Source organism: Meriones unguiculatus, chromosome 10, assembly GCF_030254825.1.
Source record: "Meriones unguiculatus strain TT.TT164.6M chromosome 10, Bangor_MerUng_6.1, whole genome shotgun sequence".
Lineage (NCBI taxonomy): Eukaryota > Metazoa > Chordata > Mammalia > Rodentia > Muridae > Meriones > Meriones unguiculatus.
The window spans coordinates 5,309,560-5,329,325 of NC_083358.1; the positions used below are offsets into that span (position 1 = coordinate 5,309,560).

At 49.5% G+C, this 19,766-nt stretch overlaps 2 protein-coding genes and 1 non-coding gene across 3 annotated transcripts in view; all 3 read right to left on the minus strand.

Annotated features, from left to right (window-relative positions):
• Positions 1 to 9,219: 9,219 nt before the first annotated feature.
• Rpl13 (ribosomal protein L13) lies at positions 9,220 to 12,039 on the minus strand. Its single transcript, XM_021631130.2, has 6 exons — positions 11,903 to 12,039; positions 11,586 to 11,695; positions 11,352 to 11,493; positions 10,990 to 11,163; positions 10,449 to 10,505; positions 9,220 to 9,421 (listed from the first exon to the last, which is right to left on the minus strand). The coding sequence occupies exons 2-6, from the start codon at positions 11,687 to 11,689 to the stop codon at positions 9,263 to 9,265; spliced, it is 636 nt and encodes a 211-aa protein (XP_021486805.1). The 5' UTR covers positions 11,690 to 11,695; positions 11,903 to 12,039; the 3' UTR covers positions 9,220 to 9,262.
• On the minus strand, positions 11,220 to 11,305 carry LOC132646156 (small nucleolar RNA MBII-202). Its single transcript, XR_009584281.1, has one exon. It is a non-coding gene; the product is annotated as a small nucleolar RNA MBII-202 (small nucleolar RNA).
• Positions 12,040 to 14,418: 2,379 nt separating the features above from the next.
• The window catches only part of Spg7 (SPG7 matrix AAA peptidase subunit, paraplegin), a 32,535-nt gene continuing 27,187 nt past the window's right edge, over positions 14,419 to 19,766 (minus strand). Inside the window, exons 13-17 of the mRNA XM_021631198.2 lie at positions 18,563 to 18,678; positions 16,798 to 16,954; positions 16,402 to 16,568; positions 15,827 to 15,904; positions 14,419 to 14,786 (exon numbers count right to left, since the gene is read on the minus strand). Of these exons, the coding sequence (XP_021486873.1) occupies positions 14,622 to 14,786; positions 15,827 to 15,904; positions 16,402 to 16,568; positions 16,798 to 16,954; positions 18,563 to 18,678 (683 nt within the window). The 3' untranslated portion in view covers positions 14,419 to 14,621. The remainder of the gene's footprint in view (positions 14,787 to 15,826; positions 15,905 to 16,401; positions 16,569 to 16,797; positions 16,955 to 18,562; positions 18,679 to 19,766) is intronic.

Consider the following 19,766-nt stretch of genomic DNA (forward strand, 5'->3'; position numbering starts at 1 on the left):
TTATTGTCACACAAACACGCACACACGCACACAGCCTGCTGCGTCCATCTAGTGTTGCTTGTGTGTGTGTGTTTAGGGCTGATGGCTTGGCTTAGGTAACCTATCCAGTGTGTTGTCACTGGAGAAGAACGCTTTTCTCTTTTTCAGCAGCCATTAATTGCCTTTATCTCTTCCTCATCTAACCTGGGCTGAGGTGTTCCCCAGCCCATGCAGGCGTGCCAACTGCTGGTGCCGCTGTGCAGATCTTGTGTAGTTGACTGTGCTGTAGCACCCCGTCGTATGTAGAAGGCATTAGCTCACTGCAGGCATCCTAGCCTCTACTACAATCTCTTGCCCCCAGAGCCTGAAGGTGAGACTCTGGCTGAAGTCACCAGACGCGCAGACATGGGGCTCGGAGGAGTTGAGCTGGCACTGACCTGGAAGCTGCCTTCCTGAGGTCTGGCTCTCAGCATCCGAAGGTGCCATGTGAGTGCCAACAGAGAAAAGAACCAATGTTCTCCCCAGCTACAAAGTCTACTAGCCACGGCAGTGACCAGCCCCGAAAGATGACCCCAAGGCCACAGCAGTGGCACTTATGTTTTGTGGGTAACCAACAGCTGTCTAACTGTACATGGCACTGAAAACTAGAAAATTCCCCGTGGCTGGTGAGGGCAGGCACCCTAGACAGAAGCCTCTACTGCCTCCCTCATCTGGCCTAATTCTAACTGCATTCTAGATTCTTCTCCTGGCACCCTCAGCTTGCGCCCTCACCGCTTACCAAAGAGGCTTCTTTTCTATTATTATTTTATAGCAGAGACTACTATAGGAATCCACAAATGAACAGAAAACAGAGAAAAGTAAAACAAAAAATTTGTACTTGTCACTATTGTGTGAGTGGACACATGGACCATGACCCTCCAGTGGAGGACAGTGTTGTGGATCTGCTTCTCTCCTTCCAGTGTTAGGCTCTGGAGATGAACTCAGTTACTAGGCTCTGTGTAGCAGACTCCTTTACCTGATGAGCTATCTCACTGGCCCTTCTTCGTAGCTCAGGCTAGCCTCACATTTATGATTCTCTTGCCACCTCTTTAAGTACTAGAATTACATGTGAGCTCTACCTGGTTTCCTTAATTTTGTTTCTTTCCTTTTTATAAAACACTTTTCTTTTTTATTGACTTTATTTTGTATGCATTGGTGTCTTGCCTGCATGTATGTATGTCTATGTGAGAGTGTCAGATCTTGGAGTTACAGACAGTTGTGAGCTGCCATGTGGGTACCAGGATTTGAACCCAGGTCCTCTGGAAGAGCAGTCAGTGCGCCTAACTGTTGAGCCGTCTCTCCAGCCCCTCCTTTCATTTTTAATGAGGAGGTTTGTTTGTTCTTATTGCTGTGGGTTTTGTTATTGTTTTGAGACAGGGTCTCATTAGGCCCAGGTTGGCCTTGAACTCACTACATAGCCAAGACAATGCTGAACTTCTGATTCTCTTGCCTTCAGTTTCCAGGTTCTGAGACTGCAAGCATGGGTCACCGTAGCCAGTTTATGAGGTGCTGGGAATTGAACCCAGGGCCTCAGGAACACTAGGCAAACATTCTCTTAACTACTCCCAGCCCCATCACCGGCCCTAAGGGTTTGGGCTTAGGTGTTTTTTTGTTTGTTGTCTTGGTTGTCCAGATTTTGAAACAAGGTCTCCTGTCATTCAGGCTGGCCTTGAATTTAGGATGGAACCAAAGATTGGCCTGGAAGTCCCGCCTCCACCTCCTGAGTGCTAGGATTACAGACCTGTACTCAGCATTGTGCTTAGTTTGTATGGCTTGTTGAGACGGGTCTCATTCTAGTCACGGTTGGCCTGGAACTCACTATGTAGCTCTGGCTGTCCTGGAACTTCAGTGATCCTCCTGCCTCTGCCTCTTGAATGCCGGGATTACAAGTGTGCACCACCCTGTCCAGCTCTAGCACGGAGGTCTTCTATCACTGAGTACTGCAGATGGGCTGCCCTGCAGGTCTGAACCATCCCCCCCCCTCCAGTGTGTGTCCCTAAGTGACTGTACCCTCCGGCGGCTTGACCTGAAGTGGGAGGTGAGAAGCAGCCAGGGCACCTAGCCTGGTCTCTGAGCTGCCTTTACCATGTGTGTGTGGGAACCTCTGTCTGTCAGGATTTCTGTCGCTGTGAAGAGACACACCGAAGGAAGCATTTAACTGGGGCTGGCTTGGACTTCTGAAACCTCAGGGTCTGCCTCCAGTGAGACCTTCCCCCAGCAAGGGCACACCTCCTAACAGTACCACTCCCTATGAGCCGGTGGAGGCAATTTCCTTTTTCTTCTTGTTTGTTTGTTTCTCTGTGTAGCCTTGGCTGTCCTGGACTAACTTTCTAGACCAGGCTGGCCTCAGACTCACAGTGATCTGCCTGCCTCTGCCTTCCAGAGTGCTGGGATTACAGACCACGCCCCGGCTCTATGGAGGCCATTTTCATTCAAAACACCACAGCATCATGGGACTTTATTTTATTTTGTACATTCATTCGTGAGCAAAGGGTGCAGGTGCAGGTGCTGCAGGACAGCGTGTGGAAGTCAGTGTTCTCCATCCAGTATGTTGGGCTCAGAAACCGAACTCAGTCGCCAGGCATGGCAGCACCTTACCCACTTACTATCCAGGGTCAACCCTGTCTGGATTTCACCAGGCAGCTCAGAACCCACACTTTTGCCTTCCTTGACCTACAGAACCCCCCTACACAGCTGACCAGATGGACACCTGCTATGGATGTGGGCTCAGTCCTGATGGGCTCTGTGGAGTTAGGTCCAGTGTCAGGAACCTGCCTGACCCAGAACCAGCTCCTGTGTCTGTCAAGTAGAAACCCTCTGTGCCCGGACAAGACCCTGGCACCCCGGGAGATGTGCCTCTGACTTCTGGCTTTATTCTGTATCTTGTTTTGTCTTCCAGCTTCACATACTCACAAGACAGCAGGAATCCAGGCTCAGCTGAACCTCAGAAGCCACTGGGCCTGCACCTCATTGGCAGGGTCTTAAGCAGGGCAAGGGGTCTTGTTAGGGTCTTTATTGCTGTGACAAAAATGCCATGGCCAAAAAGCAAGTTGGGAAGAAAAGGGTTTGCTTCCTCCCGCTTTGCCAAAGGAAGTCAGGACAGGAACTCAAGCAGGGCAGAAACCTGGAGCAGGAGCTGACGCAGAGGCCACAGAGGGGTGCTGCTCACTGGCTTGCTCCCTGTGGCTGCTCCGGCCAGTGGAGCCTGTTATTCCAGGGGATAGAAGGGAATCCGATCCTGTGAAAAGATGGGCTGAGAGAAAGAAATGAGTCCAAGCAAACAGGTGCTTGTCAAGGACCAACTTTACTGAGCAGAATCAGCTTTTATATAGGGTTCAGGATGAGGAAGTAGGGTGGGTGAAAAATTACAAATTCTTCTCGGCCAGGGGCCTGAAACATCTTGTGATAAGCCATGGTTCTGTGAGCACATCTCTGCTGTTACCAAACAGTATGTTTACTGCAGGTAAGGAAACGGGCAAGTTGAGGCAGGTTGATGAGTTTCTACAGGTGGTCTCTGACATCTCCAAGCAGTATGTTTCCTGCAGGTAAGGGAACAGGCAAGTTGAGGCAAGTTGGTGAGCTCCTTCAGGTGGTCTCTGAAGTTGGCGAGTTCCCTCAGGTGGTCCCCGACATGTGGCTTGCTCAGCTCTGCCTTTTAGAACCCAGGCCCACCAGCCCAGGGATGGCACCACCCACCATAAGCTGGGCCCTCCCCCACTGATCAGTAACTGAGAAAACGCCTTACAGCTGGATCTCACTGAAGCATTTCCTCAGCTGAGGCTCCTTCTGTGGTGATGCTCTAGCTTGTGTCGCGTTAACGCACAAACTCAAGTCAGTACAGGCCCTTTAACCAACAGAGACAGAGGCAGCCCTCAGCCCCTGACCATACCCAGGGTCCACCTAACTGTGCCCTCGGGTGGCAGCCACAGCTTGTACCCCTCGGCACCTGTTTCTTCTGAGGCTTGTCTTAGGAACCAAGGACACCCTCCTCCTCCATGGCTCTCCCATCATTCTCTAATCCACTGCTCATTTGACACCTTCCAGGGCCCACACAAGGACAAGAACTAAGGCATCCACCATTTTCTCAGGGTTTTGGTCTCACCGTGGACAGAGTGGGGACAAGAGTAAGTGTCACAAATGGTAGGTGCCCAGGAAGAGGGCAGGGCTGTTTGCCGAGTTTGTTGTCTGCAGGCTGGTGTACTGAGCAGAGGAGCCAAGGCCATTGTGAGACAAACAAGATCTCACCCACCTTTTAGTCTCCACTGTGTGGAGAAAAAACTATGAACATAGTACTTAGCTACTGATACGTAACAAATTGCACCAAAACGCAGAAGCCAACACAGGGCAACTATCTATTGTGTTATTTCTGTGCAAGAAGAACCTTGGCTTGAGGTACCAAGGCAGGCCCCTTTCACCCTGAGATACAGAGGGAGAGACCTGCTCCCAGGATTCCTCCGGTGACCAGACCGTGGTAAGTGATCTAAGATGCAAAGGGGAGGGAGGGGAGACAAGGGGTAGAGATTGAGGGAGAAAAAGGACAGAAGGAAGAAGGAGAGAGGAGGAAGGGGAGGGAGAAGAATGGCAGGAAGGAGCCCTAGATAGCAGCCTATGTTCCACCAGAAGCCTCTTGTCAGGACCACTCCACGGGACTACTCCAATAGCTGAGAGCTCTGGGCAAAAGTTAGGAGACCAGAGAGCCTGGTGCTGCAGTGGCCATGGCAGAGTGGGCCAAAGTGGCAGGGAGCAGCCTGGGCTGCACACTCAGGCCTAGGTGATGGACAGCCTGGTTTCAGTCTCTCCCGACTACCTGGAGCTTTGATGATATTCTTAGCAAGGGCTGTCCTGGAGTGATGTCTGTGTTTCTTTCCCTTCTTTTGGGTCTTTTTCATCAATAACCTAGTTTTTTTTTTTCTCTCTCTCTTCTTCACAGATTTTTGTGGTGGGATGTTTTCACATGAACCCATTTTAGGACAGTCAGAAGCAGTTACTAGGATTTGAAATTCAGTCTGGCTTTGTTGTTGTTTGGTTTTGTCTTTTTTGTTGTTTGTTTGTTTGTTTCAAGACAAAATTTCTCTGTGTAGCCCTGCCTATCCTGGAACTCATTCTGTAGGTGAGGCTGGCCTTGAACTCACAAAGATCCTCCTGCCTCTGCCTCCCAAGTTCGTGTGTTAAAGGTATGCACCACCACCACCCAGCTGACATACACTTCTTAATTTTTCTTTTGTGTGGGGCTCAAATCAGGCTCTTGCAAATGTTAGGTGTTCACTCTAACATCTGAGCTACATCCCCAGTCCTTTTCTGTAACTTATAAAAGAGAAAGGATTTAACACCCCCAAACCATTTTAAAAACCAAAACCTAAGCAGTGGCACATGCCTGTAATCCCAACACTTGGAGAGGCAGAAGGAGAGGATCTCTGTGAGTTCAAGGCCAGCCTGGTCTACAAAGTGAGTCCAGGACAGCCAAGGCTACACAGAGAAACCCTGTCTAGAAGGAAAAACAACAGCAACGAAAAAGTAAAAAGAAAGAAAGAAAGAAAAGAAAAGGCAAAACCCAAATCCTGCGGACCACCTGCAGGCCAGGGTGGGGCTCCTGCTGGACCTTGGTTGTCCTGAAGACCAACAAGGCACAGCAGCTCATGCTGTCATTGGCCCGCCCTTCCCTGGCATTATGGTGTTGGAACTGAGGCATTATAGCAGATCCGATCCTTGTCCTGCTGTTTAAATGCCCAGCAAGAACTGGCTGCTGGAATCTCCCCTAACGCTGAGGTTCAGACTGCTGCAGCCAGCACAGCAGCGGGAAGTGTTGAAAAGGCCTTCTGGGCATCAGAATCCCCACCCAGATGCCCTGCCCTAGGTGTGGGAGCCCTTTTAGTCTCTGGGACTTGGGAAAGTGTTAATTCTTGATGGCATCTCTAAAGACACTCTTAATTCCAGTCATGATCTATTGATGAACTTGACTTGGAGGAGTGGGGAGCCCGCAGGGACCCTGTCATTGCTTGTCTTAACACTCCTATCTGGCCACATTGTCACCTCTCATATATCCTAACCCAACTTTGGTTTGAAAAAAAAAGTGCTTAAAAATATGGAGCTATGGGGGCTGGAGAGATGGCATAGAGGTTAAGAGCATGGGCTGATCTTCCAGAAAAATAAAAAAAAAAAAAAAAAAAAAAAAGGAAGAAAGAAAGGGGGCTGGAGAGATGGCTCAGAGGTTAAGAACACTAGCTGCTCTTCCAGAGGTCCTGAGTCCAGTTCCCAGAAATCACATGGTGGTTCATAACCATCAATAGTGAGATCTGGTGCCCTCTGCTGGTGTGCTGCATAAATAACAAATTAATTAAAAAAAAATGGTGATTGTGGCTCACACCTTTAATCCCAGCACTCAGGAGGCAGAGGCCTGTCAATTTCAGGCCAGCCTGGTCTACAAAGAGAGTTCCAGGACAGACAATGCTGTTACACAAAACAAAAAAGGAGCTACTTATAAACTGTAGAGACACACAAAAGAAAACCTTAGAATCAACCTTCCACATATAGGAACATATACTTTACACACCAGAATGAATGAATGAATTTATTTTTTGAGACAGGGTTTTTCTATGAAGTCTTGGCTGCCCTGGACTCACTTTGTAGATCAGGCTGACCTTGAACTCACAAAGATCCGCCTGCCTCTGTCTCCCAAGTGCTAGGATTAAAGTCATGCGCCACCACGCCAGCCCCAGAATGAATTTAAACCTAAATCGGCCATCCGCCACCTGTTTATACCAGTTCTGAGGAATTTGGAATAGCAACCTTTTCCTTTTGAGCAAGCCTAGGACGCCACACCCAGGTTTTATACTTTTTGTGTGTGAGACAGGACCTTACCATGTAGCCTTAGCTGGACCAGGACTTGCTATATTGTAGTGGGAGTTTAGGCTTCTTTAAAAACTCAGTTATGTTATGTAAACTTGTTTTTGTTTTAATCCCAGGTGTGGGATATGGGGCTGCTTCAGATTGTCCACAGCAGTAAACTATTCACCTCATTCGGGCTCTGAGAGGGCTGTGATCTTCGCCAGCTGTGGATAGTTCAGTTCTGGGAACTCAGTCAGCGAATGAATGCCAGCGCCCAGAGAGGGGGCTCACACCAAGAAAGCGGGGTGCTGCTGTTGTTCCCCTGCTGCTCCTGGTTGTTGTCATTGTGGTCTGAGGAGTTAGAGATCCTGGCTATGAAGACTGGACTTGCCCCAAGGAGCCCTAAGCAGCGGAAAGTAGTCAAAAAGAGAACTATGACCTCTTTCCCCGTTAGCCTTTCTCTCTTTCTCTCCTACCTGTTGTCGGAAGGGGTTGGGGTGTAGAAGGGAGATAGAGGCAGAAGAACCCAATAATGTAAAGAGTATGCCAATACTACATCCCATGATAAACCCTGTTCCAAAACAAGAAAAAGAGGGGGAAAAATGGCTCACAGGTTGTCAAAAAGCATTTGTTCTTACAGAGGAGCTAGACTTGTTTCCCAGCATCCACATCTGGGAGCTCACAAGTGTCTTTTACATAATTTAAAAATAAATTATATATTGGTCTTTTGCTTACATGTATCTCTGTGCATGTGAGACCATCTTGCTTGCACAGGGTGGAAGGCAGCTTCGGATTCCGTGGAACTCGTCACATAGATGGTTGTGAGCAGCCATGTGGGGGCTGGAAACTGAATCCTGGTCCTCCGTAAGAGCTGCTAGTGCTCTTAACCACTGAGCATCTCTCCAGCAACTTCACAAGAACCTTTCACTGCACGTCCCGGGCGATTTGCACCTCACATCGTTGGCCAGGCTTAGTGCTTCCCTCGATATGCCTGTCCATTCTAACTGCTCTTGCAGAGGGTCGGTGGTTCTCAGCGATGTGGTGGCTCAGAGCAAGATGAGAGGAGGCACCGCATCTCCTGCAGGTCCATACTGAACAGTCATGAAGGCACATACATGTATATTAAAAAGGGGATGCAAGGAGATGGCACACGCCTTCTAGTCCAGAACTTGGCAGGCAGCGGCAAGCCTGAGTTTCCAGCTATCCAGAGCTACATATGTAGGGTGCCTGTCTCAAATCACTTAGTGAATTAAAAACATTTCTAAAACTAAAGGGAGCCGAGGCAAATAGATCTGAGTTTAAGGCCAGCCTAGCTTACACACTAAGTTCCAGGACACCTAGACTAACTAGTGAGATGGTGAATATAATTTTTGGCTCAGTGGTTAAGAACACTGGCTGTTCTTCAAAGGACCACAGTTGAATTCCCAGCACCCACATGACAGCTCACTGCTGTCTATAATTAGTTTCAGGGGATCTGACATCCCAGAGATATATATGCAGCCAGAACACTAATGTACATAAAAAATGAAAACATTTAAAAGTCTAAATTGACCAAAATGTTTTATAACTCTTATGGTACCAGAGCTGATCTGTAAAACTGACCATGGAGCATAAATCCTAAGGCTGTCCAACTGCTCTTTTCCACATCTGGGAAGATGGCCTGGTGGGGCGGATAAGCAAGGTCTCTCGCAGAGGACGAGTTTGATTCCCAATACCCCCATGTGGGTTACAACTTAAACTCCACTCTCTTCTGCAGACACCACATTTGTATGTACAGTGTACACATACATGGAAGGCCCAACACATCAAAAATTTCAATCTTACTAGTTTTCCGTATCTGCAGACTTCTGCCCCCTTGTGGCCAAACTGACTTGGAAACTGCTACCGACGTGCAAACATGGGTCTAACACTTGGAACCACCCACTATCTTGTTTCTAGGGGCCAACATGGTGGGTTCAAACTGGTAGTCACGTGTTGCCTAGCACCCTTCCAGACCACCTCAATCCCTCAAATGTGGAATTGAACTGGGTGCTATTTCCGGTGCTTCAGGGGACACAGAAGGAACCGAGCAATGCTTGAGTTAAAAAAACACCTCAGGGCCCCAAACCTGCCTGTGGGGTTTCCCTGTTTGGATGCAGGTAAGAACTCAGCACTGTATTATACATAGCAGGGCACAATTGGACCCAAGCCATGCTCACCGTGTCTGATGCACTGAGCTTATTAACTGGTATTAACAGGCAACTTTTTACACACACACCCTAAAGCCCACGATGCCGAAATACAAGAATCAAGATACTAGGTATCCGGGGGAATACCCTCTAACACAGAGGAGCCAACAGCACAGGCTTAGAAGAAAAAGGATGCACAGAAGCCCAGTTTTTGCCTTATGGAAAATTTATTAAAACATTCCAACAGTGTATTACTTTTTCTTTTCAACATCTTGCTCTGCAGCTTCCTTCGCCCTTTTTGCTCGGATGCCAAAGAGCCGGGCATTGGCCCGGGCCATGCGAAGACTAGCAAAAGCCTTAAAGTTCTTTTCTTCTTCGGTGATGACTCTGGCTTTCTCCTTTTTGTAGACCTGCAGAGAAAACAGATGTCAGGGTAGCCTGGACTACAACCTGTCCATAAGACTGTAACACTGCCTCAACTCTCAAGAGCCACAGGCTTTCCGGCACACACAGGACCACAGTCTGGGACTGAATAAATAAATTGCCATAGTATTTGGGAGGTTGAAATGTGGAGAATCTCAGTTTAAGACAACCTGGACTACAAGGCAAGTTCTAGACCAGCTTGGCTTACACTCAAAGACACCCTGCCTCAGAAAATAATCAGAGCCATGGCCTCAGTAACATGCTGTTAGCTAGTTTTATGTTAACTTGATAGAGGAGAGCACTTCAATGAGAAACTGCCTCCAGAAGAGTGGTGGCCCATTCCTTTATCCCAGCAGCAGAGGGAGGTGGCTCTACAAAGTGAGCTCAAGGACAGCCAGGGCTACAGAGAAGCCCTGTCTAGAAAATCAACCAACCGACCAGAAGTCCTGCCTTGGGGGGTGGTGTGTATATGTGTGTGACTGGATTAGGCTGTAGGCAAACCTATAAGACATTTTCTCAATTCGTGATTTATACTTCTCTCTGTGGCTTATGCACCAGCTCCTGCCTGAAGGTTCCTGCCCCAACTTTCTCCAATAAAGGACAAGGTGAAAATACAAGCCAAAACTTGGTTCTGGCCATGGCCCCTTCAGACAACAGACATATACCCACAAGCACCCACTAGCATTCCAAACAAGTAGGCTCATGGCCAGTGGCAGTACTAGCCTTTAATCTTTCATCCCAGCACTTGGGAAGCAGAGGCAGTCTGATGTTCTCTGTGAATTTAAGGCCAGCCCAAGGCTACACAGAGAAGTGCCCAAGAAAATTAACACAGAGAAGTGCCCAAGAAAATTAAAACAAACAACAACAACAACAAAAACTTAAATGTTGCTCCCAATTGGTTTCTTTGAACAGCCTGAAATTCCCACTAACCTCCAATTGTTTGCCACAACTCATTTTCCTCCCGCCCACCTTGCATTAACTAAGCCTGCCTGCATAAGCCAAGAGTCCACTTACATTCCGGATGGGCATCACAGGTCCTGATAGCTGTGTGGCCAATTTGAGCTCTTCAGCCTGTTTTTAAGAACAAGAAAAGTTGAGTCCAGCTTCTCTCACGCCTGTCACTTACAGACTCTGTTGTGATAGGCTTGCTCCACTCCTAAGGAATGGGCTGCCTAGCTCTGGAGCACTCACCATTTCATGGCCCCTAAGAGTGGCTTACTAAGATGCTCCACCGAGGGAACCTAACCTGCTAACCTCACTTCCAGGAAGCCCACGCTTGGTACAAGGACCCTTTGCGTTTCTGAATACTGAGACACTATGTCCAGAAATGCTAGTGGATGTTTTTTCAGGGGCAAACACTCTAGAGCAGTAAGTCAGGACCCAGGTCAACAGCTTCCAACCTTAGAAATACAGGGAAGCAGAGACATCACAGTATCGATCTCTCATCTCACACTGCTGAGGTGTTTTGGAGAATAACTTGGCAGAGCTAGATCCAGACCCAGACTTCTTTACACCGAGGCAAACCTCAACATCCCACTAGACCCACTGCACTTACAGAACTATCTCCCTTCTTGGGAGCAGAAGGCTTCCTGGGGAAAAGTATGAGCTTGGAGCGGTACTCCTTCAGGCGCTGCACGTTGGCCTGTAGTGACTCCGTGGACTTGTTCCGCCTCCTAGGGTCCACAGAGATGCCGATGGTGCGAGCCATTTTCTTGTGGATACCAGCCACCTGTCCAAGAAACAGCCATGGATGAAACACCTCGCAGCCCCTCCCCTGCTGGCTCTGCCAAGAAAGCTCGGCGTTGTCAGATGGAAAAGGGTTCAAAAGTACTTTCATCAAGAGAGTACAGAGATTCCGGAGAATGTCATCATTTCACCGAGCCCCAGCGCGCCCAGCAGACACCCTACCGCACTCACCCGGAGCTCTTCCAGGCTGAAGCCCCTGCCGGCTCGGACCTTGGTGTGGTATCGGACTGTAGGGCACCTCACTATGGGCCTGATGGGACCGGACGCGGGACGAGGGGCAATGCGGCGCGCTTTCGCCTGCCGGGCCTTGCGCCTGCGGGAAAAACAGGACAGTCACCTCAGGCTCACACGCGTCCACTCCGGCGCCCCGCCCTGAAGGCCACGCGAGGCCTGTGCGTCCCACACCTGCGGATCTTGCGTGCCGGCTGGTTGAACCAAGTGTCCACTCGCCGTTGCCAATCCTTGTGGAAGTGGGGCTTCAGGATCATGCCATTCCGGCTGGGCGCCATGGCTGCCTGCGGCGCGAGGGAGAGGAGGGCGGCAGATGAAGGCCAGATTCCCGAGCCCCCGCCCGGAGTTCTCCCGCCCCGGCTCCGGCCCCATGCTGTCGGCGCCTAGGCTCCTCCATGGCCGCGCGAGCAGCCTCTCTTTGCCGATGACGGCGGATGAAGCGCGATGGAGCCCGATGCAACGCAACCGGGCGGCCGGCAGTAGAGACTCACCTCCCGTGCAGGAGAACGGCCGAGCGGAAAGGACCGGGCACCGCAAAGCACCCTGGGGTCGTAGGGAATCCGGCCAATCCAAAGCACCAATGAAAATCAGGTGGGTGCGGAAGTGACGTCACAAGGACCACCCACAGGCGGACTATTGCCTCTCTAGCCGTTCGGTTGGAGTTTCTCGCTGGTTCCCAACGTTGCAGGTTTTGGTATACCCGTCTGTTCGCAGGGAGACGATGAGAAAGAAGCTTCTGTGGAAGCTGGCGAGTCGGAGGCGCACAGATCTATGAATTGGAGCCTTATAGATTCTTCTCCCTCCTGGGTCCCGTGTTCTTTCGCCTTCCACTCAGGAACACTTATGCGTCTTTCTTTATTCTTTTAAGAGCTGTGGTCTCTGTGTTACTCTGACTTGCCTGGAACTCAGGCTCCCCTTCCGTAGACTACGGGCAGGCACCACCATTCCCGGCTGGTTTTGTTTTGGTTTTTCGAGATTTTTATTTATTTTTGCTTTCTCTGTATGACTCTTTCCCTGACTCATGTCTGTGCGTCGGATCACTTAGGACCGGAGTTACTGGGAATTGAACCTATGGAAGAGCAAGCAGCCAGTGCTGGTAAAGAGTGAATTATCTCTCCAGCCCCCCAAAAAACCCATCATTTATTTAGATGAATCTTTTAGCCTAGACTTAACTCCTCTGGGATCAGGTGTGACCAAATGCAAATATTGCGCTCCTACCACAATGGATGCGACAACAAAACATGAAACAGCCAAGGCACACATCTGTCCTGCATCTGTATGCCAATAACCTTTTCTTTTTCACTGCTCATTCCCAATTACCAGGTTTCTTCCTGATGAAAATTCCATTATAGAAGCTGTAGGAATGGCTCAGTAGTTGAGAGCTATAAATTTAAAAAAAAATCTACATTACATCTGGGCCTGGTGTCACAGAACTGTAATCCCAGCTATTCTGGAAACTGAGACAGTTTCAATGATTTCTTAAGCAACTTGTTCGTGAGACCCTCTTTTAAATTAAAAAACAAACAAACAAAAAAAAAAGGGTTGGTTGGCAGGATAGCTTAGAGGGTTGAGCGTGCTTGCTGCCCAGTCTGACCGTTTGATTCCTGGGGCCCGCATGGTGGAAGGAGAGAACTGAGATCCCAAGTTGTCTGCTGAGCTCCCTATGTGAACCGTGGGATGCTTACATACACTCAGAGGAAATGTAATAATGAAGGGAGCTGAGGGTGTAACTCGGCGCAGAGCTCGTCTGCTGTGACTCTAGGTTCAATACTCAGCATGGGAAAAGCCACCTTCTATGTGTGGATGTGGGGGCCAGAAGCTAGTCCAGAGAAGATGTCTGTTGAATGAATGCCTTGACTCAAGCTTCATCTCTTCGAGTCAGTCACCTAGCATGTGTTTTCTCAGACCCATTTCAACATTCCCACCAAGTACCTGGCTCCCTCTAATATCAAAGGTTTTTCCATCTCCACCACCAATTTTTCTTTCCGGACAGACATGCAGACTCAGGTAAACACCACTAACCTATACCTGCACCTGAGTGACAGCTCTAGCTTCAGTGCTACTGGAGACACTGGGTGGGTATTAGCTGTCTGAAATTCAATGCCTCCCAAGTGCTGGGATTAAAGGCTTGTGCTACCAAGCCTGGCATATTTGGTGTGTATGGATCTGGGCATATGTGTGCCATGGCATGGACTGGTCAGAGGACAGCTACAGGAGTCCAGCGATTGAATTCAGGTTATTAGGTTTGCAGTTATCTTGCCTTTCGGAGGCCCTGCTTTAGAGAAATATAAAAACCTAATTATGTGCTAATCTTTCTAAGAACCAGAACTCAGATGAAACTTGAAATGTTCTTACAAACCCCTTGAACCAAGCCAGATGCTGCTGGTCCTGCAGCTGCTTCCGGCCGCCCAGCAGCTTCCTCAGGTGCAGCATGCTAGGCAGTAAGAACAATCTGCTCTGTCAGGAAGTCTCTGCAGTGGCTCCAGATGCCACAGCACAGGAAGGGTGGAGGCACCACAGGCAGAAACTGTGAACCGGCAGATGCCTGTGGCCACCCTGCATGGTTTGCACTCAGATGCCTATACAAAGGGTGCAAGGTTTGAAGTGAAAACAAGACCCGAGACTACACTGCTCACATTTGGATCCTCTACCACAAACTGTGAGGTGTCAGTTTTCGGGAGCCACAAGGACCAGGCAGGGGAGGTTCTCCACTTGCGCGTGCACACAGCAGCAGGTGGCAGTATTTGAATCTTCCAGGACCCAGCGCCTGTTCCTGACTGTGGCCCCTTAATGAGTAAGCACTGTCACGAGGACAGTTGGCTCAGAGGGTCTTTCATCTTGGATCCTATTAGCATTCTGAGGGTCCAGGACACAAACAGGGGGATCATTCAGTCTAAATGCTGGGCTACCTTCAGATCTATATGCCACAATGGAGACGGCATCTGAAGCCCCAGGGGCTCAGCTCAAGCACACACACTTCCACAAGAAAAGCGATACACATGGAAAGTTCAGGTGTCTCTGCAAACAGTTTACTGATCATAAATCAATAAATAGATAGCAGAAGTCTTCATCAAAAACCAGAGGCTGACAGGGTGAGGTTCAAGTTCAGGTGAGAAGAATCTCAAAGGCTGATGGCAGCTGGCTGACGAGTTCTGTGATGACTGCAGGTGCAGTTGAGGAAAGCAGTTCTCTGGGTCTTGGAGATGGGGGCTAGGGAGCCGGAGCCTCCTCCTCCCCTGGGGCTTGTTTCTCCTTTTCAGCATCAATCCATTTCTGTGGTGCAATCATTTTCTTTGGCCCATGGGGCGGTGGGCCAATGAGGGCCTCAATGTCCTCATAGTTTATCACTTCCTTTTCCAGAAGGGCATTCGCCAGCTAGAAAGAACAAACACAGCAGTGTGAGTGCCTGGACAAAGACAAGAGCCTTGGAGGACAGAGCATCAGAGATGGAAAGCCAGCCCACAGAATGTCTCTGTGTCCCAGTGGAGGAGGAGGGCAGGTCTGGGAGCAGGATGCCTTCCCAGAGAGACGCAGGCGCAAGGCAGTTCAGGCAAAGAATTGCTCCCTGTCTTTACCCTAAAAGTGATGTCAGCTGCCAGCCTCAGCCTCATTAATACTATTTCCTCTTAAAACCTCTGCTTATTTCTGGCAACTGAAACTTCCTTCACCAAACAAGGTATGTGTGTCTGGGAGAGTCAGGCAGGGTGCTAAAAACAGCCTCCTGCTTGAAATCTGCAGAGATAGGCACTGACTGACATGATTGGGGAGGGATTTCTGCTACGTTGGATAGAGTCCTGAACATTATTATTATTACTGTTATTACTATCTTATTCCTAGACAGGGCATCAATTCAGGGTGACCTCAAAGTTGCTTCAACTTCTTGAGTGCATATGCTACCATGCCTGACCCAGAAAACACCATCCTAAAGATCCTGTGTCTGTGGCCTATCTTGCTACTTCTTGCTGGTTAAGAAAACTCCTCCAAAGCCAGGCATGGTGATGCATGCTTTTAAACCCAGCAATTGAGAGGCAGAGGCAGGCAGATCTCTGAGTTCCAGGGCAACCAGCACTACACAGAAAAACCCTGTCTCAAGGGTGGAGGTGGGGGAACTCTTTCAAAAGCTGGGTATGGTGGAATACATTTAATCCCAGCACACCAGAGGCAGAGAAAAAGGCAGGCAGGTTTCTGAGTTTCCAGAACAGCTAGGGCTACAAGGTGAGACCCTATTTCAAAACAAAAACAAAACAAAACAAAACTCTTCCAACTAAGCAGTTCAGGGTGCTTGTGCCGTGTGACAGTGCGTGACAGTGGAGGAAATTCATCCAATGAACTGGCTTGACACATAGGTTCTAGCTGAATAGGGGTGTTGGCTTGGCCGTGCTGTCCCCTACATGCCTGGGCCCACGTGCACTCACCGCCTGCAGCTTATCCAGGTTGTCCAGCAGCACCTTCTCAGTGTGTCTGTAGGCTTTAGCCACCAGCAGTTTTGCCTCCTGAAAGGAGATAAGTCTGTCAGGAGAAAGGTTCACAGGCCCTGGGACTGCCAGCTTGGACATCAGGGTGAAGAAAAGCACGGGTTTGAGAACGGGGCCACCTTTCCCAACACAGCAGCAGTGTCTCCTGTTCTCACTGTCTAGGGGATGCCCAGGCCAAGATGCACCCCACCAGCTGCCCTCACCCTAGAAAGAGCAACCGGACAATCACAGCTGCTGTGCTGGACACTCCACGGCCACTGGCCTGAACAGAGCCAGGTGCCCAGCTGGCCCAGCCTGCAGGCTGAGGGGAACATGCACACTGGCTCTACCATTTGCTATCCTTGTCTGACACTTCCAACTCCATATCTAGTTTTATTTGGAACCATTTAGGTCCTTATCCAAGAGAGCACGCTTAACAGGCCAGAGTCCAGAACGATACAACACCCACATTAGGCCTCTGGGCTCGCTCATCTGAGGATGCTCCTGCCACAGAGCCAGATGCTGTGCCCACTCACATGGTCCATCAACTGCTGGAGGCCCTGGCTGAAGGGACGCCGTCCAATGCCCCCGAGGCCCTCTTGTGCCTCAGGGAAGGACACAGGCCCAATGCTAGGAGCCATCCCAAACTGTTTCACCATGGAGTAGGCAATACGGGTAACCTTCCTCAAGTCATCCTGGGCCCCTGGAATCAAGAAAGGGAGGCATCGTGAAGAACACAAGCGCACAGGAGACCCTGGCCCCCAGGCCATGTCACAGCCCCAGGAGCAATACCAGCTTCCCAGAGCACGCTGCTTGGAGCTTGCACAGCGCACCACATCTGCCTGCCCACGTCCTCCACCGACCGCACACTTCCACGTGCACTGCACTGAGTCCCCACCCTGACAAATTCCTGCCCCAGGCCAGCTCCTCACCAGAGGTGACCCTGCTGAATGAGATGGCCTCCGCTGCACGACCGCCGAGTGCCATGCACATCCGCTCAAAGAGCTGCTCCTTGGTGAAGAGGTACTGGTCCCGAGGAAGCATCTGAGCGAAGCCCAGAGCAGCATTTGTTCGAGGTGCTATGGACACCTGCAGAAGGACACACAACTTAGCAGGGAGCTTGTGGCTCAAAAAACTGTCATCTCAGTCAGGTGTATGCACATCCCATTTAAACAAAAAAACCTCACATTGCAGAGGGCGGCTTACAGGAACAGGAGTTTCTATACGGTATGTTCCTGGGAGCACTATACAAATAGGCAGTCAGTATGACAGGTCTCTTAGAAGTGATCCTAAGGTGTAGGGCGAATTTCCCCTTACACACCAGTTGGCACTGACCCACGGCAAACTCCAGAATGTACCCAAGAAAGGAAGGGCATCCTACCTTTGCTTTTCTCCCTACAATCCAATGTCAGACATTTGAGGAAAGGGTAGGACTGCTGCTCCAGCAGGCCAGGAAGCTGCCGCTGTATTACAGGGACGTGGGTGGGGCAGGTCTATGCTGGCCCAGCTGCCCCTGAGCCCCATCCAGAAGCTAGCACTAACATTCAAAGTCAGGGCTATGACTATGGTTTAGCTATGACTATGCAAGGCACTGGGTTGGATCCCCAGCACCGCCTGAAAGAAAGAAAGATGGGGGCTGGAGAGATGGCTCAGTCAAGACCACCACCTGCTCTTCCATAAGCCTCTGAGGTTAATTCCAGCACCCACATGCTGGTTCACAACCATCTGTAACTCTGGTTCCAGGGATCCACCCAATGCCTACTTCTATCTTCCCTGAGCACTGGGAACATATGTGGAACATAGACATACAGGCAGCCAAAATACCGACACATAAAGAAAAAGAAATTTGTTTTTGTTTGTTTTTTGATACAAGGTCTCTCAGTATAGCCTTGGCTGTCCTGGAACTCACTCTGTAGACTAAAGTGTTCTCAAACAGAGATCTGCCTGCCTCTGCCTCCCAAATGCTGGGATTAAAGTATGCACTACTATCTCCTGGCAAAAAGAAAAAATTTAAAAGATGACTTAATGTCTGTAAGGACAGATGTGGTCATGATCAATCTTGGTCACAGACCAAAGGGATAGCAGGTCAGTAACTGTGCCTTCACAGCACATAGCCATGCTACTGGCTTACAGTCATAAAAATCATGTGACAATTTTGAGGGCAAAAAGAAATCTTGAGTTTGGAATTTGTTTAGATTTTTTTTTTTTTTTGAGGCATTATTTATCTTTGCTACTGAGTTCTTCAGTGCCCAGTCTGCCTCATGCTGGGCCCAGGTGAGTGATGGTAAACATGGCATGGGGTAAACAGGCAGGACTTAACCTCCTGCCATCCCAGGGACACAGGGGGACTTCTCCACCCACGCTATTTTAAACAGACCAACCAATATGGACTTTGCTCTTAGCTCTGAGAACAGCAGTGGAAACTGAACAAGACTGTACATACAGAGTGTCGCTGTCTGCTACACTGTCTCATACTGGACTGGGGAACAGCAGTGCCACAAGAGCCCCCATGGGACCCCTGCTACTTGCCAGAGCTACTCAGGCCTCCTCAGAGGGTAAACCAGATGTCACACCTCTTGTCCCATGTCCCTGGTTCTCTAAGGTAACACAAACACATGTGGTGTTTCCCAAACCAGCTGGGTAAGGCCCGTGGAGCCCAGGCTTGCCTACCATTATCTGTCTTTCCTCACAACCCACCTTCATCACAGCTTCTGTGTGTTCTAGCAGCCAACCAACCAAGGCGTGGCCAGACTCATGGAAAGCAACCACTCTCTGCTCCTCCTTGGAAAGGATCTTGCTCTTTTTAGCAGTTCCTGAAAGAAGTCAAGAAAACAGTTACGCTCTGGACACCTTCTGGGTGCTCTTTTCTTGCTTGGCACATCTGTAGTTCTGCTAAATTCTCACAGACACCCTTAATTTTTACTCTTAACACCCAAATTCAAGGGAACTCTATGGAAGAACATAGTGGAGGTTGACCTATTGTTTTTTTTGGAGACATCAAAACAGTTCTTTAGAAGTACTGATAGTTGTCAACTTCAGTGAGCCCCTCCCTGCCCCATGAGTGACTGCTGACTTTGTCACTGGGAGGATGAGAAGAAATCCTTTCAGAATTCCATCAGCTGATGCCTCTGCTGCAGTGCTCTGCCTCCATCCTTCTCTCCTAGCTGAGGGCCTCACACCTCAGGGGCAAGTCTACTTGAACTTCCCTGCTCACCTTCTAGTCATTTACCATTCCAACCTTTTTTCAGGGGCAGGGGGTGGTACTGAGACAGGGTTTCTCAGTGTAGCCCTGGCTGGCCTCAAACTCACAGCGATCCACCTGCATCTGCCTTCTGAGTGCTGGGATTACAGGTGTGTACCAACACCACTCAGCCAAAACTCTAAGTTTCCATTCTCTGCGTCTTCTTGCTGCTGTTGTTGCTGATGCTGTTTTTGAGACAGTCTCACTGTGTAGCCCAGGCCATCACCTGACCCTGAGTTAATGTTTAGGACACATGCCACAAGGTTCCCAGAGTGGGACTCTGGAAGCAGCAAGTTCTGGAGGGAGGGACAAGCAGAGGTTGCTTATACTATCCGCACTCTTCGTGCTAGCTAACTGAGTAAAAAACTGAGGCTGCCTGTATGTACTAAAAGCGTTTGGTCAGACCTGGTGAAGCAAGCTTTAGTCCCAAGCCTAGTGATGCAAGCTTTCTTCCTAGGCCTAGTGATGCATGCTTTAGTCCCACCAATCAGGAGGCAGAAGAGGACTTCTGTGAGTTCAAGACCATCATGGTCTATATAGCAAGTTGTAGGTCAGCCGGGGCACGCCCCATCACAAAGCAACCTCATTCACTGGACATTATGATGTATGCTTTTAATTTCCAGTCCTTGGGAGGCTGAAACAGGATGTCTGTAAATTCAA

Coding starts and splice junctions, on each gene's coding strand:
- Rpl13 (XM_021631130.2), bottom strand. CDS start 11,689: ATGGCGCCCAGCCGGAATGGCATGATCCTGAAGCCCCACTTCCACAAG. Junction 11,494..11,585: donor CCGGCACGCAAGATCCGCAG/GTGTGGGACGCA, acceptor TTTTTCCCGCAG/GCGCAAGGCCCGGCAGGCGA. Junction 10,506..10,989: donor CCAAGAAGGGAGATAGTTCT/GTAAGTGCAGTG, acceptor TCTTAAAAACAG/GCTGAAGAGCTCAAATTGGC.